The sequence below is a fragment of the Panthera pardus genome, unplaced genomic scaffold, assembly GCF_024362965.1.
Source record: "Panthera pardus isolate Hobbes unplaced genomic scaffold, ASM2436296v1 HiC_scaffold_15, whole genome shotgun sequence".
In the NCBI taxonomy this organism is placed as follows: Eukaryota; Metazoa; Chordata; class Mammalia; order Carnivora; family Felidae; genus Panthera; species Panthera pardus.
In genome coordinates, this window is record NW_026526710.1 from 3,613,525 (window position 1) to 3,637,559 (window position 24,035).

General features: G+C 48.8%; 1 protein-coding gene across 1 annotated transcript in view; it reads left to right on the forward strand.

Annotated features, from left to right (window-relative positions):
• The first annotated feature begins 2,669 nt into the window (after window positions 1–2,669).
• The window catches only part of CCDC63 (coiled-coil domain containing 63), a 43,828-nt gene continuing 22,462 nt past the window's right edge, over window positions 2,670–24,035 (forward strand). Inside the window, exons 1-6 of the mRNA XM_019467459.2 lie at window positions 2,670–2,731; window positions 10,703–11,143; window positions 12,106–12,212; window positions 14,960–15,052; window positions 15,447–15,616; window positions 18,474–18,663. Of these exons, the coding sequence (XP_019323004.2) occupies window positions 15,044–15,052; window positions 15,447–15,616; window positions 18,474–18,663 (369 nt within the window). The 5' untranslated portion in view covers window positions 2,670–2,731; window positions 10,703–11,143; window positions 12,106–12,212; window positions 14,960–15,043. The remainder of the gene's footprint in view (window positions 2,732–10,702; window positions 11,144–12,105; window positions 12,213–14,959; window positions 15,053–15,446; window positions 15,617–18,473; window positions 18,664–24,035) is intronic.

The following is a 24,035-nucleotide window of genomic DNA, read 5'->3' on the forward strand; positions in this document are numbered from 1 at the left end:
GTGGCCAGGCAAATTCCGCAGGAAGCTGTCTGCTTCAGAGCCAGGCCCAGCCTCCTGGGTCCCAGCTTTCCCTGCAGCTGTGTGGCAGCCCAGGGTTGCACAACAGCCTGGGAAGCTCCTTATATAATGTACCACCCACCAGCTTGCTTTGGGCCACAGGGAGGGAGCAGGAGAAGGCAGATTTGAATGTCAGAGGAGTCTTTTGGGATCTGCATTCCAACGTCTGCTTCTTAGCTGGGCAAACTGGGGTCTCAAGAGTACAATCTCACAGCTCCTGAATCCAGCTCAGGGTTCTAGAAAGTACTGTTACTTTTCCCCAGTATTCCAGAGGGTGCATTCTCAACATCTATGAGCCAGTAACCTGGGCTTTCTGGGGCCTTCTATGTTCTCATATTAAGGAAGGATTCTGGCCAGAGAGACAGAGAACAGTTTCACACAAGGCTGGGGCCAGGGAACACATCCAGTCTCTGTTTATACAAAAGAAGTCTGACGCGATTGAGTTTGAACCATGTGCCAAGCAGTGGGCTAAGAATTTCGCATGGATCCCCGCCTCCAATAGCATATAGTGAAGGAGAACTTATTGTTTCTGTTTCACATAATTTTGTTCCCTTTCTTACCAGCTGTGTGACCTTGGACAAGTCCCTTCATTTTCCTGAGCTTCCATTTCTGTTTGACATTGGCAAAATAAAGGGACTCATTCAAAGTCACATGCTAGTAAGAAGGAGAGCCAGATTTTTCCATCCACCAAAAATTGCTGATATAGGAAAACGTACTACTATTTTGGGGCAGAGAGTAGGCAGAGCTGATTAAGACTCCACTTCTGCTCTCAATGAGATGACAGTCTCGAGAAGGAATAGCAAGTGTGGTTTTTTTCTTGGAAGATTGCCTGAATCAGTCGTGCCTGCCTGCCTGGACTGCTGCCTGTTGGATCCATTGGGAAAGAGCTCCAGGATTGATTAGTAATGTCTGCCATGGGCCCAGCAGTGAGGAAGTAGGTATTTGCTTCCTTTGGAATTGGAGACCCCACAGGTAGAGTTTGACATGGCCTTCTCAAAGGGACTGCTACAAACAAAGTGAGGGTCTGTATGGAGCTCTGCAGGGGTGAGGGAAGGAGGGAGTTTGCACTTCAGGGCAATCTCTGGAGATGATGATAGGTGAAGGGAAAGATGTGGGCGTGGCTGTGAAGACGTGTGGTGTAACAGCTTTCCAAACTGGAGGTCTTTGGGGAGGCGGAACAGCAGCCTAGAGAGCTCACAGGCTCTGGATGCAAAGAAACTCTGAATTCAAATCATGGCTCAGGATTTGTCACTTGTTTAATGTTTGACCTGCAACATATCATTTCAGCTCTCTGAACCTCAGTTTCTTGTTCTGTAAAATGGGGGCTAGGTTATTGGGATGATTGCTGCGTGCTGGTTCTCGCTCTGGTGGACCCTGACCGCAATGATCCAGGGAGGTAGTGTCAGCGCCACTCCCCACAACACTCAGGAGGGGACTCGGGCTCTGTCGTCTGTGCAAATGGTGCCCCCTGGTGCACCATCGTGAATGATGCCTCCTGGAGTTGTGTGACACAGCAGCCTGGATGAGGAAACAGAGGCCCAGAGAGGTTAAGTCACTAGCACGTGGCAGAGGTGGGATTTGAGCTCAGGTCTGTCTGACTCCACAGCCCAAGCCTGAACTACCGTGCCCTCCTGCCCACCAGTGATTTGTCAAATCTGGAAAACGGTTCGGTGTCCGTGACTGTTTGAACTTTGGGAGATCGTGTGAACCGTCACAGGATTTTCTCACGTGGATTTCTTCACAGAGATACATAGCAAATAAGCTGATGACTGCAAAATTCGTGAGTGTCTGGTGTGCAGTGAAAAGTAACTCAGAGAGGTGAACAAGAGGCTTGCTGCAAAATGGGACCCCGTCCTGCAGCTGAGTGTCTGAGGATAACCTAAAAGGAAGAGTGTGGCAGCAGCATTTTCAAGATGAGGGAAGCAGGCGAGTCCTTGGGCTGCAGGCAAAGAGATAAAGCAGGCTGAAAAAACAAATTTGGGGACTAGAGGGGGTGGCTGGCACACCAGCTCCAGTTAGGGTCCCACGGAACAGGAGCTGGGCTGGGGAAGAACACAGCCCCCATGAACCAGGCCACCTGCATCCAGACAGCATGCGGTGCCCCCGCCCCCAACCTCATGGATTTAGAGTGGGAAAAGGGAAATTGAGACGTCCTTACCAGAGGAAGTCAGGAAAAGTCAAAGGTGGTCATTACATGGATGATTTGAGAACATTCTGGTCACTCTCAAGTTTTTTAATTTGATGACCATTGACTCAATCAGCTTTTACTTTCTGGGTCTTTAAATGATGTGGAATATGGTGGGGTTTTCAAATGATGCCAATTCAGGGTGGTAGCTGAGGGGTTGGGGATGAGGGGTGAGGAGAAGTATGTTTACTGCCCTACATCAGGTGGCCTCTGCGTTCAAGCCATAGACGTTCCCAGAAGGTGAAAAACACAACTTCCCCAAACTCCCTGCTGTTATTAATCAGCAAACGTCTCGGGAGCAGGTGTGCCTGAGTGAATTTTGGGGTCACGGCAGATAATCCAGTCTGGCTAGGCTGAAGCAGGTGACCCAACTATCTCTCTGATCCTGAGCCACCGAATAAGGGGATTAATCTAAATCTCTCAGAGGAGAGGACAATTTTCGAGAAAGCCTGGGACCCACAAAATGAAAGCTGGACGTAGTGGCCTGAGGTTTGTTTACTGGGATCATTTAGAAAAGCTGCCATCGCGGTTGAGACACCCCAGGATCCCGGGGGCACAGAGCTCAAAGGGGTCTGGGAGGAATGGAAGTAGAAAATTGGGGAGGGGTTGGCGTGAGCTTTGATGGGAGTCGATGCCTTTCTCAAGGGGTCAGTAATGACCAGAGCTAGCGGATGGTCACGGAACAGAGCCAGACAGGGTGCATGTGGATTCTGGCTCTGCTTTCTTCCTCATCGCGTGACCTTCGGCAACTCACTTCCCCTCCCCTGTGTCCAGTTTCCTCATCTGTAAAATTGGACAATAATAGTACCCACCTCACAGAAATGTTGTGAGTGAATGAATGTTTGCAAATGCCTAGAACAGGGCCTGGCATGTAGTAGGAAACACTATATAAATGTAAATATATAAATTCAAAAGGATTTAGGAACTGTGTCAGGAACCGGGGTCAATGACTTAATGGTAGAACAAAATATGCTTCTAGTGCTCTTATCAGTGAGGAAATTCCAAGAGTGTTAGGAGTTCCGTGCCAGAAACTGGGGGCTGGGGCCAATACAGGTGACCACTGGACAACATTGGGGTCAGGGGCACTGACTCCCCTGCCCCCAGTCAAAAATCCCCATGTAACTTTTGACTTCCCCAAAACTTAACTGCTAACAGCCAATTGTTGACCAGAAGCCTTACCGATAATATCAACAGTTGATTAATACACTTTTGTATGTTATATATATTATATACTGTATTCTTATAATAAAGTAGCCTAGAGAAAAGAAAATGTTAAGCAAATCATAAGGAATAGAAAATACACTTAGGGCACTGAACTGTTATCAAAAAAAAAAAAATCCACATATATGTGTACCCACCCACGCAGTTCAAACTCGTGTTGTTCAAGGGTCCGCTGTATGTATTCTTTCTATTATTTCACAGAGGGGCCACGTGGAGAAGCACCAGGGTCAGGCAGGAGGTAGAGGGAGTGAGGGAAAAACATGGGCCAGAGCCTTTACTGTGATTTTTGCAGGAAGGAACGGGCAAGCGGAGAAGGTTTAAGACGGACTCATTTGAATAGCACAGCAGGCTCCCAGGTGCAGATTGTGTCCCCTTTTGATAGTACCTGGCACTGGGGTGATTGGGGCAGGGGGAGAGTAGCTGGGAGCTGAGAGCTCGACGAAGTAGGCAGCCAGAACTGGTTGGTCTGCATGTGGAAGGCGCACTCCCGGCTGGGTTGTTGGCTCTCCGGGAAGGAGCTGACCTTGCCAGAGGCAGTCCTGGACAGTATCAGCAAGGCCCCAAGTCCTTGGAGCATCGGAATAGATATGCTCACCGCAGCGCCTTACAAGCATCAGCGCTCGGTATCTGTAACCAATCTGCGGTATCAGTTGGAGTGACCTTGGCAGCTTGTACCAGAAGGACTGATTAATAGAGGCTTAAGAAAGAAGATGCTTAATTCAGTCTGACACTACAAGAGGTCTTGAGGTGGAAACTTCCAGCTTTAGCTTGTCAACTCAATAGTCTCCTCTGGGACCAGCCCGTTTCTCTCCTTTGCCTTTTTTTTTTTTTTTTTTTTTTTCCTGCCCAGCATGCTGGTGATGTCTCTCCCTATGGTCCCAAGCAGGAAAGCGGTTTCAGTTACTGTTGCTCTGTAACCATGCCAGAATTTAGTCGTGTAAAACAATGCGATTATTTCTTATACTCTGCGGGCTGACAAGAGTACAGCTGGGGGGTGTTTCTGTCCCACACGGTGTTGGCTGGGGCCATTCGCTGAACTGCATTCAGCTGGCAGCTGGGCTAAGCTGGAAGGTTCCAGAAGGCTTCGTTCATGTGACTTCGGCTTTGGTGCTCCTCTGGGTGGTCTCATCCCGTGGCCAGCTTGCGCTTCCTCACAGCCTGGTGGTCTCAGTACTCAGACGTCTCTCCCAGTCAGTGGCTGGCTTCCCTTCTGCTGTATTCCATTGGTCAAAGCAAGGCCCAAGGCCAGCTCCAGTTCAAGGGGAGTTTTAAAAGTGGGGCACCTGCCATCCTCAATAAAAGGAAGAAAAGGAAAGGAAGGAAGGAAGGAGAGAGTGGATTTGGTAAGACAAATGGTAGAAGCTTCAACGTCCCCTGAAGAGGCCAGACAGAGGCGATCTTTCCTTAGAGCAGCTGAGTGGCACTGATGAGGGAGCATAAGGCAAGCTGAGGGCAAAGTACAAGCGAGGGCACCCCCCCCCCCCCCCCACTCAACGGTGGGACATATGTGATATTCCTCAGGCTCTCCTGGCTGCCTAAGAACAAAGGAAAGGCAAGAAAACAAATGGTTAAATTGACAGGAGTCTCCTTAGTGTATGGACAACTTTGTAAACTGCAAGAAAAGGTCAATCTTATCCATAGCCTGATCTCCAGAAACCTATAGACTCTGTTTCCTGGAGCCCTAATATCACCCCTCATCAGGAGGGAAGGGGGTTTAAGTGCTTGCCATCGTGATGTCAGAAACAAAGGCAAATGAAAAATTAAATGCCCTGACTGCCTACAGCCCAGTGACGAGTCCTTGAAACAGGCAGAGTGACCTTCCTCTAGGAGCCCAGCTGACTCCGTGATGACACTTGGCTAGGGGCAAAAGGAAATCTTGGCTTAACATTACCCTGACCCCCCAGGATCCTGTGAGTCTCCTTAAACACATAAAAATCCCTTTGCAAGCCTCTTTTATCTTTAACCCCCAAGCGTGTGTTGGCAACTATACCCCAAGCGTATGACCCCTGATACGCATCAGAAGGGTCTCATGTCAGGGGTTTTGCTAAACAGCACTAAATGGCGTTTTGCTAACAACAGCTAGCCCCTCAAGGTCCTGGAAACCGTGCTTCCAAAATTCCTTAGAGACTTGGGCTGTCCCTAACCCCCTCCCAACCTGAAGGTATATAATCAGTCGCCCTTCACAACCCCAGTGCGGCTCTTCCTGCCCACGGGTCCTGTCCCCGTGCTTTAAGAAAATCACCTTTTTGCACCAAAGACGTCTTCAGGAATTCTTTCTTGGCCGTCGACTCCGAACCCCACCATCACCCCCAAACCCCATCAGCACAGCGGATGTTCATACTTCTCGGAGCACCGGGCTAACAGAGAGCATCCACAGTCTTCTCTTTCCCTCTCTCTCTCCCTCGCTCGCTGTGCTCTGCCTGTTCACAGCCTCGCCTTGGGGGCGGGATGCTAACACATGTGGGGAGGGGGGAGGGCCCAGTTATTTCAAAAAGATGGAAGCGTTTGGCACTGCTCCTGGTGCCAAATTGAAATTAATGCTGGCTTCACTCCCGGGCTGGTTCCGTCCTCTCCAGAGGGCAGCACCAAATCCAAGAAGGTCACTTGCTTGTCGCAGGGGAAGGTGGGGGACGGGGGCTGTGACTGTCAGGGCCCCAGAAGAAAACTGAATCCGACTCAAGTGGGTCAAAAGACTTTAAAGAAGGGGCTTTTCTCAGAGTGTGGACTGGGTTAGGGGGTCAGAGAAGGGAGGTTGATGCACAGAGAGATGAGCAGCAGAGGGAAGCCGTTACTACCTTTAATAAAGGCTAAGAAGTAAGATGCTTAATTCAGTCTGACATAACATGGAGTCTTGAGGTGGAAACTCCTAGCTTTAGTTTGTCAACTCTGCAATTGACAGGAAGACGGGAAGGAATCAGAGGGACTGAAGTGCATGGAGGGCTGGGGCTGGGGAGGTAGCCCTCTAGACAGAAGCTGGAGCTGGAGGTACGCGGTGGCTTACTGCCAGAGACACCATGCTCAGTCCAAGAAGGACTTTGAAGGAAATGCCCCCCCCCCCCCCGCCTTCTGATCTCCTGCTGGTCCCTCCCATTGGCTACACGCCCAGCTGGAAAAACCAGTAGGCAAGGGAGCCCAAGGGTGATGTGGACACCAGGTTGGCAGAGAAGGGTACAGAACGAACTGGTGTAGGGTGGGCAAAGTGATACAGGGGTGTTGTGTTATGCATATGCCCAAGACATGTGGTTATTTTTCTAATTATTTTTCAATATTCTAGAATGTCCCATTAATAGATATGCCACAATTAAAAAATAAAATAAAATAAAATAAAAACCCTCTTGGGGTGCTGGGGTGGCTCAGTCGTTTAAGCGTCCGACTTCAGCTCGGGTCGTGACCTCACAGTTCACGGGTTCAAGCCCTGCGTCGGGCTCGGTGCTGACAGCTCGGAGCCTGGAACCTGCTTCGGGTTCTGCGTCTCCCTCTCTCTCTGCCCCTCCCCTGCTCATGCTGTGTCTGTCTCTCTCTCTCAAAAATAAATAATAAACATTAAAAAAAAAAACCCTCTTGTTCATCTTTGTAGAAAACTTTTTTATTGAAGTACAGTATGCGTATATAACATATATACATCAGAAGTGAACCGTCTGACGAGTTTTCACAAGTGAGCTTATCCACGTAACCAGAGCAAGACACAGAACATTCCCAGCACTCTGGAAGCCCCCTGACTCCCCACCAGCTATGTCTGTTCCAGCTCCCTTCCACCAGATACCCTGTATTCTGACCTCTCATTGCACTGGGCCTTCTCCCCAGTTTTGTACTTTACATAAAGGACACTCTTCAGTATGAGCTCCTAGGGGTCTGGCTTCTTTCCCTCCACATGGCTATTTTGTTGCTGTTTGCTTACTTCCACTTGCCCCTGTAGAGTTGTTACAAGGGCATTTTTGTGTCTATGGATCTTTCTTTCTTTCTTTCTTTCTTTCTTTCTTTTTGCCTTTGGACTTATTTTTTTAGGAAGAATCCCAGACTTAGGTTTCCTGGGTTGAAGGGTGTAAACACTTCTAGAGATCTTGATGTGTGAGGCCACATTACTTTCTGAAGGATGTGGAACCCTCATCATTCCTTATGTTAGAAGTCTGCCATTGAGATTATAATTGCTGATTTGGGCTTTTGTGGAAGGAAAGCCAAGAGGGAATCAGTTTTGGATCCTGTTGAGGAGGAATCTGAAACCGGCAATGTGAACGAGGGACACTCAAACTATATGTATTTTTTCCAAAATTATTTGTTATTTCATTAAACAAAAAACTATTGGGGCGCCTGGGTAGGTCAGTTGGATGAGCGGCTGACTTTGGCTCAGGTCACGATCTCACGGTTGGTGAGTTCAAGCCCCTTACTGGGCTTGCTGCTGTCAGCTTAGAACCCACTTCGGATCCTCTGTCCCCCTTTCTCTCTGTTCCTTCCCTGCTTCGGGAATGCTCTTTCTCTTTCAAGAATAAATAAACATTAAAAAAAAACTATTATGGCAAAAGTCAGAATCTCATCAGACTGACCCTTCTCTTGTGGATTGCTACTATTTTTATTTTGAATCCATATACAGAGCGAAATATTTCACAATCTTGTTTTAGGCTTTAAAGTTCTCAATTTGGCCCTAGCAGTTTCAAGAATTTAAGGCTCAGAGAGGTCAACTGACTTTTCTAAGGGCACACAGCAAACCAGTGGCAGAGCCAGGAGTAAAACCTGAGTATCTTAACAATTTGTCCAGTGTTCTCTCCACTATAACGCTGTGCCCTCCCTGCCTGTGCCCCCTTTTCTGAGAGTTACTTTCACAGTTCCTACAAAGGGGCTATTGTATCCCCTGATCATGGTCCCCTGATACCATATGATTGGGCCGACAGTGAATATCAAATTTAGACCGGGCCAATTGGATTCTCTTTCCTAAGAAATTGAGATTAGAACATTGATTTTTTTTTTTTTTTTAAACTGGGTTCCAAAGTGAGAAAACTCAAAAGAAGCAAGCTGGGAAGGAAGGGAAAGAAAAAAAAAGTCTTTAAAAATAAGGGATCAGGGGGGCCTGGCTGGCTCAGTTAGTAGAGCACAGAACTCTTGATCTCAGGGTTGTGAGTTCAAGTGCCACGTTGAGGGTAGGGTTCACTTTAAAAAATAAAAATAAAAACAAAAACAAGAGGTTAGGTTGAGAGACCAGGTAGTTTGAGAGACAGAGCTGGAGAGAAGAGCTGACTTGGTCCCCGATAACTTTCCAAGTTCTTAGTTCTTATTCCTCACAGGGCTGTGCCTCCAGTTCACCCTTGATAACCCTAGTCGTCATATAAGTTAACCTGCTTTTGGCTTCAATAAGAAAATTTATTAATTCTTATAATCGGAAGTGCAGAGTGGGTTTCAGGCATGGCATGATCAAAGTTCCAGGTATATTGCTCTGCAACTCTTTCTTGGCTCTTCCCTCCATCATGTGTTGGCTTTGTTCTCTCATTGGCTTCTCTCATGGTTACAAGAGGGCTGCTATCAACAACAGGGGCCACATGCTTCCTTGTTCCCATCCATGGAGCTAGAAAAAGCATTTCCCCTCCAACCTTGGACTATAAATACTTCCTTTCTGTCTGTTTAAGCCACTGTAAGTTATGTACCTATTCTCTAAAGAGTTGCAGTCTCCAGGAGAATGCTATGCACTGATTGGCTTGCACTTATGTTCCTGATCCAATCGTTGGTGCGGAGGATGGAAAGGTTGTGATTGGCTAAGGATAATCAAAATCTACCCTGGAGATACCAGTGAAAACCAACTTCTGGTCACCTGGGCTGCATGGGAGAGGGCTGGTTACCTGGACAAATCAGAATCAGCTAGGAAGGAAGAAGGGAGAACAGATGCTGGAGAAGGAAAAAAAGAGAAAAATCATTTTGAATCATTTCAAGTGGATTTCTGATCCTTGTAGCCCAAGAATCATTTGGACAACCAGCTTCCCGGTCTGTAGCCAAATGCCTTTGCCCAGCCCCTCTGCAGCTTGATTCTAATTTCCTCCTCCATTCTGTAGACTCCGTTATCGCCAACATTTCTCACCACTGGCTCCTTGCTTTGGCAAGCTGGCATCTCAGTCTGCTCCAAGCCCTGCTGATGGAGCTGAAGATCTCTTTAGCAGAATCAATTCTGGCATGTTCTAATTTAAAAAGCCTTGCACTTCTCTGCATGGGGGCTGCTGAGATCTGTGCCCATAAAGGCAGGGAGAGTAAATTCTTCTGAGGGAGAGCCTATTTTTAACAAGTCCTGAACCTAATTGAACTTAATCATTTTTCAGTCGTTGACACTTGAAATGTGTGAGTCACTAGGCTATGCATGGAGCAGAGGGCTACGGCGGCCCTTTAAATATCAGAGACATGCTGAATACCAGCTTCCAGAATTGCTGCTAGGGCCTGGGGCGGTGGTTTTGCTCAGGGTTATGGTAAGACATGGGGCCCTAGAAACAGACAGCCCTGGATTCGAATACTGGCTTCCCCACCTACTGCAACAGTCACTGTGTTTCTTCAAGCCTCAGTTTCCTCATCTGTAAAATGAGGAGGCTAACACTTGTACCAAAACACTTCACGTGACTAATCAAGGCCTGACATGAGGCTGCTCAAAATCCTTATTCTACTTGGTGTGAGTATTCATATGTTTCCTTGCAGAAATGTTAATGTGTTTGCTCCTGACATGTTGCCCAAACCCCATACATAATATGCCATACCCTAACTTTCCTCATGGTTACAACATGGCTGCCAGTGAACAGGGACCACGTGCTCCCTCTTGCACCATACTGCCTTTCTGAAACCAAAAATGTAGTTAAGTTCTAAAACACATTCTGCCCCCAGGGTTTAGGGATAAGAAAAATGGAGCTCTTAGTATGGCTGAGCTACAATAATTCCAGGGCCTAGTAGGTAAGGTGGAAATCCCATGGAATCAAAATTACCCTGGTGAAATCGTGCTTGCAATCATTTGCTTTGAGCAACCTGGAGCCCCAGGACAAGTGGCCGGCTTGTGTTAAGGGCCATTTGTATGAAAAATGTTTAAGCTGCCAAACTCCATTCGGCCAGTGAAAAATGCTCACACCAGATGACCTGGGTCAGACTGGGGGTTCCCTGTGTCAAGCTCATAGAGGGTAGATATGGGTGCGCCCGAAGAAAAATGATGGGCAAATTTCCCCCCCGCACTGGTGACGTTCTTTTCTTCCTCTTAAATCCTGGCTTTCTTGTTTTGCAGAGCAGGAGGGAGTGGATCCCTCTTAGTGCGTGTGGAGACTGTACCCCGCGAGGCTGCTGTAAGTGTGCGGGAGAGGGAGACGAGCAGGAACCGGAGTTGCCAGCCACGAGGGCGGAGGGCCTTAGGCCGGTGTGAGCGCCGGTTACTCAGTATGGTGGGGGTGCGGCTAGTCTGGGAAGGGGTCGCTGAGAGGTGTGTCACGTCCCCAACCCCCACCTTCCCTCCATTCCCTTTGGTCCTCTCCCGAGGGCCCTGTGCTTTCCCACCGCCTTCCAGGGGAGAACGCCCGTCTGTGCGGGTCACAAAGGCGCGGGTTCTAGGGGTCCGAGAACTCCCAGACGCGGGTCTGGGGGGGTGGGTGCAGCGGGGCCGCACACACTCTGGGTGCCTTTGGACCCCGCAGCGGCTCCAGCGGCGGGACACGCAGCCGCGGCCATCGGCCCCTGGTAAGTTTCACCGCTCTGGCCACGCTTGCTGCTCCACAGCTCCCCCTGCTGGGCAAAAGCAAAGACGTGGTGGCTGCCCCCGCCCTTTCCTACCACCTGCCCTAATCTGGAAAATGTCAATTAACTATAAATAAATTACAATGTGTAAAATAACGTCAAGAAAATCCAACAAACTTCCATTTCCCCCTATAAAGATCTCAATTAAAAAAATTTTTTTGTGTGTTTCTGCACCCCTGCTTGGCAAGCATATGTTTAACTTACTACCGAGTTAGGCAGCCTTCACTCAGTTTTCACAGACTGGGGCCCAGCTTCTGTCTCAGACCTGGCGTTTTATAACCCATGTAGTCACGGTCTGGCTTTTCCTTTAATAGCAGGTTGTTAAAATTCAGCAGCAAAGGAGGAGCCCGCCTCCCTTACCCCAGCGAATTACATATTAGTTGGTAAAGATGATCTCAGCCCGGGGTGGGGGGAGACTTCATTCATTCAAACACTATTTGCTAAGAGCTTCTCATGTGCCCGAGACTATAGATATTGTAGTGGATGAAATGAGGCCCAGAGAACCAGACAGCATGTGCCTGGTGATCCCTGACCTGGGCCTCTGGACTTCTCAGCATTTTCCATTGCATACTGCTGTCCTCAGAAGGGGGCAAGCTGCAGATTCCTCTCAGGAACTGCCAACTCGAACCCCTGCTAGCTGCAGGCAGTTTCAGGGACTGTGGGAATTGGAGGGAGGAGTTAGGCACTAGGGAGAAGTGGAGTCTGCAGTCAGGAGAGTAAGGACATTACCCACATTCACATTTTAAAACATTGATTGCTAACCAGGACCGAAGGTAGGTTGAGTCTGACTGAGAGCTTCAAGTTTGAGATCCTTGAATAAGAGGGTGGTGGGTCAGGGGCCAGCATGCCTGGTGGTGGGGCTTCTGAAGGCCCGGCTGTGAGAATGGGGGTAAATCTCTCCGCAGGGGACGGATAGTCCCAGCCCAGTGGGCACAGAGAGTAAGAGGCCTGTGTTGGTGTCTGGAAGCTGGAAAGAGCCCAGGGGAGACCGACTGTGTGTGTCAGCCAACAGGTAGGAAGCTGATGGTACCTCCAGCTCCTGGGGGAAAACACAACGCAACCAAATACCCTCAAGGGCAGGATAACCTGATACTTGACAATCCTGATTCACAAGCAAGGGACATTCATCAAATGCCTGTTATGTGCTAGGCACGGCACTAAGAGCTTTATACACATTAGTTTATGCTAAGAGGTGGGTGTGGGCATCCCCATTCTACAGATGAGGAGACTGAGGCTCAGAGAGGTGGAATCACACTGTCAGTGAATGTCAGGTTTACTTGAGTCATGCTTTTAGAAAGGTACATCGCAGATCCTCGTAGATCCAAAAGAACCCTTGAACATAGAAGAGCTCTTGGATAATATGAAATTAGAGCTACATAAAACTCCAGAGTAGAAAGAGGTCCCAAAGTGAGTATCCTTTGGCTAAACGTCATCAGTCAGGTAAATCCTGCTACAGCTTTTACCCCAGCTTGAGCTCTCTTACACACTGGTCTTATTCCATCCTTCTTTTAAGGAACATCCTGGCTTTTCCAGACTTCCTTGCCAGTCACTTCCCACTGGATGCTGCGCCCTGGACTGGATGACACAGCAACTCTGAATACTCTTTTTATCCACTTGCCTCTCGGCCTTTGCTCAGGCAGTTCTCTCTACCCAGAATTCCTTCCTCAGTTTTCTTCTCTGCCTGGTGAGCTCCTATTCATCCTTCAAAACCCAAATTAAAACTCACCTCCTTTGTGGAGTCTTTTGCACTGTTTTACCCTGGACAGAATTCATAGCGCCTTGAAGGCTGACTTGCCACTCGATTCCCTAAATGTGTAGCACACGGTAGGGGCTTAGTCCCTGTGCTAAATGGATCTAAGCACTTCAGGCATGAGAACACATTTTGGTTACAAGTGATTGAAAACTCCTCTCAGATTGTTTTAGGAGAATGTTAGTTCATGTAATTGGACCTGACCCAGAGGTATCTTCAGGCTTGCCTAATTCCTGGGGTTTGGATGATGTCTCCAAGTTTCAATCTCTCACCATTTTGTCTTCTCCACGTTAGCTTTATTCTCAGGCTCCCTGCAGGGGCAAGAAGGCTGCCAGCCCCTCCTACCTCATTTACATAGGATCCAAAGCAGCAGGAAACCAAGTTGCTCTCTTCCTGAATGTCCGATCTTAAACCCCACTATTCACTCTGCTGGGACCAGCCAAGGTCGTTCCCATCCCTGAAATGATCACTCAGGCCAGGAAGGGTGGGATTATGCAGATTGACCAGGGATCCGGCACTCTGATTGGCCCTTCCAGAGTCATATGGCCCAATCTGATGGGGTGGGGTGGGGTCAGCCCCAGGGAGCAAAAACTGACCAGGAGTGAAGGAATGGGCAGCTTCCCCAAGCAAACCACGGTATTGTTACCAGGAGACGGAGGAATGCCACACACTCCTCAAGCCCTCATAAACAGTTATTACACTGGACCTTCACGTATGAAACAATCCATAGCATATCATATCATACCAGCCCGTTTACTGAGCACTTATTATGTGCCAGGCTCACTGCTAGGTGCCTTACTGCTTACCAACCCAAGGCTAATAAGTGGATGAGGAGGAATTTTTGTTGGGATTTGATGATTGGGACAACCTATCACTGGACTTTAAACCACTGGACTGGAGGACCCCTCAATGGGTGGCAAAGCCAGAAGTTTCTGCTTTAGGAATCCAGCCCTTGAAGTCTGGGAGTTGGGGTGCAGATGATCTCACAGTCCTCCAGGGCTTGTGGGGTTAACATTGTCGTCCCCGCCTCTGAATACATGGGCCAGATGAGGTTGAAGTTATGACTTGATAAAAATGCCTCTTGTACTACTGGCTGCTGCTTTTTAAAATTTTTTTAAATAATTTTTAAAAAATGTTTATTTATTTATTTTGAGAGAGAGAGAGAGAGAACCAGTGGGGGAGGAGCAGAGAGAGAGAGAGAGAATCCCAAGCAGACTCTGCACTGTCAGCACAGAGCCTGATGTGGGGCTAAATCTCACGAACCATGAGATCAAGACCTGAGCCAAAATCAAGAGTCAAATCAAGGTGTGCCTGGGTGCCTCAGTCATAAGCGGCTGACTTCAACTCAGGTCATGATCCCACGGTTTGTGGGTTCAAGCCCCACACTGGGCTCTGTGCTGACAGCTCAGAGCCTGGAGCCTGCTTCAGATTCTGTCTCCCTCTCTCTCTGCCCCTCCCCTGCTCGCCCTCTGTGCCTCTCTCTCTCAAAAGTAAACAAACATTAAAAAAAAAAAAAGAGTCAAATCTAGAGTTAGATGCTTAACTAAGCCACCTAGGCACACCCCAATGGCTCCTGCTTTAAAAGGCAGGTGTGTGTGTGTGTGTGTGTGTGTGTGTGTGTTCTGTCCTTAACTAAAGCTGAAGTTGGGCTAATTGCATTTTAACCCCATCAGAGGACACATTGCCCTGATGCCATTTGCCCCCTCTTCTTTGGGAACACAGGGAGCAGGAGGGTAACCGGCTCGCCAGAACCGTCTGCCTGGCTCCTAATAATAAATTGTGAGAGGAACAGGTTTCAGGCAAACACTGTGTATTAAAAAAAAAAAAAAGAAGAAGAAGAAGAAGGCTCTTCTCACACCCGGGCAGCCATCTGCCGTGTCCTCCACACGTGCCAAGTGGTGGGAGGAGGAAGGGACTGCAGCGGGTGGGGAAGGGAGGAGGTGCCCGCCGGGTCCTTAATCGCCAGCAGGGAGGCTCACACATTCTCTTCCTCTTGCCACTGTGGACAGGGCACTGCAGAGACAGAGAAAGGAGCGCTCGCTGGCTTTGACCTTCCTGGTATCTGAGCATAGGGAGCGCACAATTCCTTCAAGATGCCGATGGTAGGTATTAGCTCCTGTGTATGGAGCGCTTGCTGTGGGTCAGGCCCTGTGCTCGCCACTATACATATATTAGCTCATCTAATCCTAACCACAAATCTATATGCACCCATTTTATAGATGAGAGACTGGAGGCTCAGAGACGTTAAGTGATTCACCCAAGGTCACACAGCAAGGCCGCCTCTTCAGTATGCAATAATGAGGCCCAGCCTCCTCTCTACCCTGGCAACCCAGAGTGGGTTTTCCCTGTAACAGACAAGCAGTTGACATCACCCAAAGCCAGTCTCCCACCTCTAGCCCTGCCCCCAGACACCCTCTGCCCTCTGCCCTTGGGCTGAAATGTAGGCTTCTCTGGTCACCCAACCCGTTGGTCAATGCCTCTCCCCATCTCACGCAGTCAAAGAAGCACAGGAGAAAACGCTCCGAAGTTCTCAAGGAACCTTCAGAGAAGGTCAAAGAACAGCTGGCTGAGGCTGAGCTTCGGAAGCTGAAGCAGCAATTCAGGAAGATGGTGGAAAGTCGCAAGTCCTTCAACTTCTGCTCCCAGCAGAAGATCTCGAACCAGCAGTGAGTGATGGTCAGAGCTTTGTACTGAGCGAGCTTGGAGAAAATTTTGGATTTGGTTTCATGGGATTTACTTTCTCATGTGGCCTCTGGGCAGGAAGCCGATTCTGAGCCCAATCTGGGTACTTAGGTGGGACAGCTTCAGTAGGAGGGAGAATTTATTCTCAGAATTAGGGTGTCACAGGGACTCCAAGGGGGGCAGGACAGCCATGCCTCAGGGAAGGACCCAAATGAAAAACTATTTCTGGTTCCTGTTTCTTTGTGCACGTGGGTTTCGTTCTTCCCTATCTGGATCTCAGCCCTGGCCGGTGGGAGGTGGCTGCCCCAACTCCTGAGCTACCAAGGACCACACAGACTGTAGTGAATCCCAAAGTCCCAGGAAAGAGGGAATCTGATTGGCTTAGTTTGGGTCAGGTGTCTACTTCTGGTCCAGTCAGCTGTGCCCGGGGGAGGGACAGGACCATAGGGCACAAAATGGCTATTGTCACTCCCATGGTTCTAGCAATGGAGGTGGGGGAGTTCCCCGAGGAGAGGAAATCATCAGGCTGTGTCTATCCCAAAATATATTTCCTGCTTGTGCATCCTTAATGGAGTCTGCAAGATCAAATATTTGAAATTGGATTGTCCTAGAAATTATGATGTTGATAGCTTCTTTAGACAATAGAAAGGTGTTCCCTGGGGTTGAATAAGCAAATATCCTTAGATTCCCTTCAAGGGAATGTAATTCCTTAGCTACATCCTTAACATTTATACAGGCAGAAACTGCCCATTATTAGAAAGAAAATCTTACTGTTAGATGACGTGTGAAGTTCAGAGGGTAGGGGAAAAGGAGCTCTTTCCATTTCCTATGGATTCAACTCACACAGAGCTACCGCTAGTCCGTTTGGGATCTTCCTGTGAATTAGAAAAAGACGCCCTTTCTCAAGACACTTTACTGCCATCTCTTGGAAACACTGTCATCACATAGGGATGTTGTTAGAACAAGATGAAGCATCTCCCAAGAAAGGGTACTAAGTCAAGAAATCAATGATTGTTTTTCAAGCAGATGGTTCTCTCTTGGGCTGTGCAGTCCACAACCTGCACATCTGTGCTTGGCAGCCCTGATTCACAGCTTACCGCTGGTGGGCATCAGGAAATGCCTCCTTCCTGGTGGGTCTCTGACAGTTTTTCTGGAATCTTACCCTTCACACTACCACCTTCATCCCACTTTTCACTGTGATGGACCTAAAGGGGCAGGAGTGGAAAAGTGGAGATCTTAGATTCTTCAAGTGAAACACCTATAAATAGGGGCCAGAACTGAGATGAGCTGAGTGAGGTGCTCAGGGTGCAATATTTAAGGAAGTGCTTTTTCCAGTGCTTCTCCTACACCTATACCACCTTAAGAGTGAAAGCCTCCTTAAATTTAGGGACGCCTCACTCCCAGCCCCAGTCCTGCTGATAAGACAGACAAACCCTCCTTTTGCTTTTGCTGAGCCCTCTGAATTCCTAACTCCGGTGAACCTCTGTTCGTTTTTCTCTCCACCTTAACAAAGACCCCCTGCCAAGAGGGGCTTAAGATGGGGAGAAAGGTCCCAGCTACCAGGTTTAGAAGACAAGCTGCTCTAGAATTAGGGGTGCATTCCCACAGGTGGCTATTTACATTTATAATTGGTGGAATACCATTTCAAGTTCAGTTCTTCCTTTGCCCTCCACAGCCTACGTGGCTGGTGGATTCTATGGGACAGTGCAGATAGAGAACAGTTCCATTATTACAGAAATTCTATTGGAGTGTTGCTTTAAAACAGGGCTCAGCGAGCCATGACCCCTGGGCCAAGTCTGGCCGGCTGCCTGTTTTTGTAAATAAGGTTTTATTGGAGCATGGCCACGCCTATTTGTTTATGCGTCTCCTATGGTTACTTTGTTGAATCGTTGCAATAGAGACCATCTGGGCCTGCGGATCCTAAAATATTTACTTTTTGGCCCTTTAAAGAAAAATGTTTGCAGACACCCCCCCTCCCCCCCCAGAACATTTTGCTGTTCTAGAACAATGCTTCCAAAACTTTAATGTGCATGAGTCACTTGAGGATCTTGTTACAGAGCATATTCTGATTCAATAGGTCCTGAGTTAGGGCCTGAGCTTCTGCATTTCTCCAAGCTTCCAAAGGCTATGCAGGCAGCGGGTCTGCAAACCGCACTGTGCAGCAGGTGTCGGTGCCTCGACTTTGCCAGAAACAGCCTCTGTGCCGTTTCCAGTCATTGGGTTGTTGAGTAGTCGCGCGAGCCTTTTCTTTTCAAAATCCCTGTTTGCCCACACACCTACCCCTCTCTTCTCCAGAGGGGAAGGGGAAAGCGAGCGAGCGAGAGAGAGAGAGAGAGAGAGAGAGAGAGAGGAGACTCACGTCAGTCATTTAATAAATCATTAGCATCCCGCGTAGAGACAGTGGGGGAGGTTGGAGGTTACTGAGCATCTCTGTGTTGAGGCGAAATTGAAAATGCCTGGCTGATGGGCTTGCCTCTCGTGACCAGAGATCATTGGCTGCAAAGTCTGGAAAGAAAGTCGGCAAGATCAGACAGATGCCCATGAGCTGCTGTCAAAAGAGGACCTGGTCCTAGAACTTAGGTGTTGACAGGCACGGCTGCGAATTGTTCCCTAGCAAGCACAGGCCCGCTAGAGAGGGGCGGAGCCACAGAAGGTGCGGTGAACTGGGCGGCGGGCGGTCGGAGTTCTAGCCCTGGACCCCAGACCCTGACAAGCCCCTGCCACTTGCAGGGGCGGGAAGTACCTCTCCGAGGCTCCTGCAGCGCTAAGGAGCCTGGGGCACCCGGGCGAGGTCAACTCGGGGCGGGGTTCAGAGTCAACCACGTGCTGCTTTCCCAACAGCAAGGAGATCAAGACCCTGCAGAGGGAGCAGGAGGAGATCACTCTGCTTCTGGGTCTCATCAAGTCCTCGAAGAACTTGGAACTGAATGGGAGAAACTACACGGAGCTGTGTTTCCTGCTGCAGACCAAGGAGGACTACGAGGCCCTGATTAAATCACAGAAGGTGCTGTTGGCAGAGCTGGATGAGAAGGTGTGGTCTTTCTCGTAGGGGGTTAACCAGAGCGAGGAGCAAGGGCGGGGGTGGGGGGCGCGGGAATACCCACCATGCCTTAGGCCATATCTGACCCCCCCCTCCCATAGTCTAAAGGTGACTGTGGTCACTCCACCACCTTGGGACCCCTACTCTCCCAGTGCTACCAGACCATTCCTCCGCTGTGCTCCCCAGCGCCTCCCCCCTACCCTTAGAGTCAATTCTCAACCACGCGCTGTGTTGGTCAGGAGAGGTTAGGTTACACCGCAATAACACCCCTCCCCCCACAACTCAGTGTTTTCAGCAATAAAGGTTTCTTCTTCGTTCCTGCCGTGTCTATCATGGATTGGCCAGGGCTCTTCTATCTTCTCATCCTGGGACCAGGCCGATGGGGTATCCACCGTCTTGAATATTGCCAGGTGTTGTGGCAGACAAAAAAAGTTCTGGAAAGTCTCACACTGGCAATTGAAAGCTGCAGCCTGGAAGCAGTACATTGCTTCTGCTTATGACCCATAGGCTCAAAATAGTCAAATCCATATATATCCCAAATGCCCATCCCCGAACAGTCAACTCTACCCATCCACAAAAGGGTCGAAGAAGTGTATGTATCCAGAAGGCAAAGAGCTAGAGACATTTGTTGGACAATGTTAATGGTCATATCTCTTCCTATGGCTTGAGAGGCCCTGTGATCTAGGCCCTGCCTACCCCTCTGTCCTCATCTCACGTCATTCCTTCCTTCACTCATCTCACCCAGCTGCAGAAGACTTCCCCCTTCCAAATATGTGAAAACTGGTCTGACCTCAGGGCCTTTGCACGCGTTCCCCTGATCCCCGCTGTCTGTCTTTTATGTCTCAGCTCAAATGTGACTTTTAAAGGGAGGCCTATATAAGAAATTTATCGTCAAATTGGTTTCCATACAATACCCAGTGCTCATCCCAAAAGGTGCCCTAAAGGGAGGCCTTTTCTATGTCCTCTCTCCTATTTAAAGCATATCCCCCTTGCATTAATTAGGTTCCTGGCCAAAAACAAATAGTATGCTCAGTAAGGTACTTTGAGAAGAGTTTTATGAGGCACTGTTTACAAGGGCGTGAGCACAGAGTAGGGACATTGAAGCACTGTAGGGTTAGCCACAGTGGGCAGGGGGCACACCCCGGAACCTGAACACAGGGAGCATGCCAGGGGGAACAAATACCCCAACCTCTCTCTTCTCACCCATGGACCCCCAGTGCAAGGAGGCCATTGTGGACTCCTTCCAGGTCAGCTTCCTGGGGCACAGAGCAGGGTGGGTGGCACAGAGTGGAGAGTGAACCTCAGCAGTCAAACAGAAGATCCCAGGACACCCCCTCGGCCCCTTTCACGACATCCCATGGCCCCCCCTTGATAGCACTTCTCATAGTGGTAATTATGGCTTAACACAGGTGTCATCTGTCCCTATAACGTGTCACCTGCAGGAGGGCAAGGACCATGTCTGTTTTGTTCCCCTCGGTACATCCCACGCGTGTGCCAGTGCCTGGCACATAGTAGGCCCTCAATAAATATTTACTGACTGAAAGAATCTGGAAATCTCATTACATCTTTCCTCTGCTTGCAAATCCTTCAGTAATTTCCTGTTGTTCTCGAGATAAGGGCCAGACTCCCCCGTGTGGTCTGCTGGCTCGGCTGCCTTGTGTCCCTCCTGCCCCTTCCACCTTCCCTCCTGCTCCCCCCTCCGTGTTCCATCCACACTGGCCACCTCCATAAACCTACAGTGCTGTCTCTCCCGTGCAGGCCTTTGCACATGCCCTTCCCTCTGCCCGGATTGCCCTTCCATCTTCTGTGCTTGGGGAGCTCCTATTCATCCTTTAGGCCTCAGCCCAAATGCTACTTCTGCCGGATACTTGTCCCTTCATTTCCCTGCCAGATGCTCCCACTGGACGTGCCCAAAATGCCTTACATCTCCCTTTTCCTAGGACTAGTTATGCTTCATAGCTTGTTTCTAGTCCTAGATTATAGGTTTGTGTTGAGGCCAGGGGCCATGATGCCGTCTTGGTCACCAGCATCCCCCTGTTGTCTGGCACAGAGAGGGCGTCTAAGAATCATTGAGGAATGAATGAATGAATTTGTGGATGAGAAAGGAGGCAATAGCAGTGAAGAAAGAGGAAAAGTGAAGAAAAGATGGGGACATGGGTCCTCAGAAATAGTAGGAAAAGGCAGCCTGCTTTGGAATCCGCAAAAGAACATGGGGCTCACCGCCCTGTACAAAAGCCCTTTTTGCCCAGCTCCATCCCAGGGAGGGCAGGTCCCAGAATCCCCTGCTGCTATGCCCAGAGCTTCCTCCTTGCAAGAGGTCACTGGAGGCAGGGACCTCACCAGGCCCTGCCTGGCCTCAAAAAGCAAATAAGCCTATGCCTTCGTGCTGGAGAGAGCACCTTGCGTAGGCAACGCATTCCTCTGGCGGTGCAGCCTTGGATGTGTCTCTCGTTGGGCAGAGGCCTAATTACTCTCGGCGTCACAAAAGCAACGTCCGACAAAGAGATGCCAAAGGGAACAGGAGGCTGAGTTTAATGACAAGAGTCACTGGGCAGAGTGCTGACACCACAGCATCCTTTGACAAGGAGCTAGAACCTGAGGTCCCCCGGTGAACTCAGGCAGGGGCGGGCATCCCTTGGGCGCAGGCCACGCTTTGCTCCGGAGATGCTGCCCTCCCATATATTACGACGAGTCGTTTGTTTCACTTCGTAGGTGAGTTAGTGGGCCTCTGTGTTGAGGGAGCTGCCTGTGCACAGCATAAGAGAGAAGAAAGTAGACGGGGGTCTGACTTGAACCAAAACCTGGCTACTGTGATTGAATCATAAACAGCGTTCACGTGCCTTACGAGTTTGTGGGCAACCTGGCGGTTCCCTTGATGCCTCATCATCTGAGCTGCCATCTTGCTTGATGTACCAGTGGGAATGTGTTGGGCTATGGAAGTTTGTTTTTCTCACATAATACGATGTCTGTCTGGAAGAAGATTGTCCCAGAGACGGGTTAGTAGCTCTACAATGATGGGTTGGTCTTTTTCTCTCCGATCCTCTTGGTTGGCCCTCGCCTCATGGTCACAAGATGGCTGCCAAAGCGTAGGTGGTATAGCTTCTCAGAATCACATTCAAACATATGAAGAAAGGATAGGGGGACTTGTTCTTACATGATATTCTCACTTATGAGGGAGAGAATATTTCACAGAAACTCCCAGTTGATTTTCCCTCATTGGCCAGGGCATATACCTACTTCTAGGCCAATCACTGGCAAAAGGAAATGAAATTTCTATAATTGGTTGGGGGCTAGACCAGGGGGCAGTAAACTGTGGTGTGAGAGCCCAACCTGGTCTGTTTATGGCCCTCCAGAAAAGAATGATTTTTGCAAAGAAGACAGACTATCTCTTCCTATGACTGTTTTAGGAAATGAGGAAACTTTCTCCAGAGGCTTCCCTAGCCATCAGCCTGCCTAATTCGTAGGCCCTAACTGGTTTAGTCCTGTCCAACCTTGAATGAATAAATCATAGGCAGAGGGGACAGCATTACCATGGTTGGCTTGGATCAGCCTTCTGGGGTGAGATGGGTTTTGGGGGCCAACAACCCACCGCATCCATTACAGTTCTGGCTGTTCATACCTCTTCCAGCTGCCTGGCTCTGGAACATTCTTCTCTCCTTTGCTTGGTATCTCTCACTGCCTGAAACCATCTTTCATGGGCATACTGTGGTTCCTTCAAGATTAAATGTGGGTGTAGACCAAATTGGTGGTCTTCAGGACAGATTAAGTCTGACGACATGAGGGCTTTGGCCCAGTCAGTGTTTAAAATTTATTTTAATTAGTTAACTTGTTAAAATTGAGAGATTTCATGTAAAAAATTTGGGTATCTGACTTTTCTTCAAAAAAAGAAAAAAGACGGAAAGATTGGGTAACATTGACCCTGAATTTCCGTGGGACAGCTGCAACTAAATAGTGTTGTGGTGACACCACAGCTGTTTACCCACTCTCTATTTCTTCCTCTCTAACAGATTCCTAAAGAGCTATGTTTCTCATCTTCCCTTGCAGCTAAAGGTGGGCAATGAAATTTGAGGGGAAGTCTGTTGGGGGGTGTCTAGCAAGTTTTGCTTCCTAGATGTAGGTCCTAGCCATTTATCCATGTTGCTTCTTCTACCTTCCTGCCTGGAATATGACTGTGAAAGCTGGTGCAGTGGCAGCCATTTTTTGACCATCAGGGAAAGGCCAGGTGAATTACAGAGATCTTGTGTTTAGTTCCTTGAGTTACTGAACTTAACCTGGCACGTTTATGGAGAGGAAGATAAACCATAATTTGTTTGAGCCATTGTTTAGTTGCATTTTCTATAATTTGTAGTTGCATGATACGAGCTGCTGCCTCTTAAGGCAGGGAGTATGTGTTCCAGTTTTCTATATTCTCCACCGTCCTGTACGGTCTTATAGTGAGCCCACTTTACTCTTTTATGCCACCTGCTTGGGCATAGTTTGCAACCTCTAGTATAGATTTTTCTCTCAATGTTCCATGGTCATGACTGAGACTGCGCTGTATAGACTTCCTGAAGATTTGGCAATAACCAAAGGAAACCACCATCTCAGGGACACTAACATAGAACCCCGGATGCGACTGCTCCCAGAATTCATCAGCCCAAGCTCAGCACAGGGGCGCCTTGCTCCCAGCTGGAAGCCAGCCTCCATGTAGCTGACAAACTTTATATTTCATTACACCAAGCACTTAACGTCTCTCGTCTGGAACTTCTCAATTTCCAGACAGGAGCTGGGCTTCAGATAGTGAATTCAAGTTACTACCTCCAGACAAACAAGAACATAAAAAAATTGCTTTAAATGGCAGTGCCCTGACCCTTCACCCAGCAGGGTTCCAAAAAAAAAAGTCTCAGAGCTTAGTCTCAGTCCAAACCCTAAGAAGATAAAGTACCTCTGACACATTAGGACCCGGCACTCACTTGTCTTCAGATAATAGTTCCATAAACTTCTGTAGAACCTGCTAGGATTTAGCACTAGCCAGCTGCTTCCAGATGGGGCTAACTTTTGGGAGGCAGTTTGGATCTCTGCCTGGGTTGGGTTAAAGCTGTATGTCAGGTTGGTTACGCACGTTGCTAGTGCTGTGAGGAAATGACATGACCCGCTGTCGCTTGTATGAGAAACTACAGGGTGAGCTCTGTGGGAAGGTGACGGCGGGGGTGGAGGTGGGGGGTATGCTTGGGTCTGGAGAACTTGGCTGGAGCTGCAAGCGTAGAGAGAAACACCAAAATTCTCTCCTGCCAGCCATGGCAAGGGTGTATGGCCCTTCTCTGAAGTCAGAATCAATGATCCCAGTGCGTAAAGCGCACGGTGTGTTAGCGATGCTTTTGGCC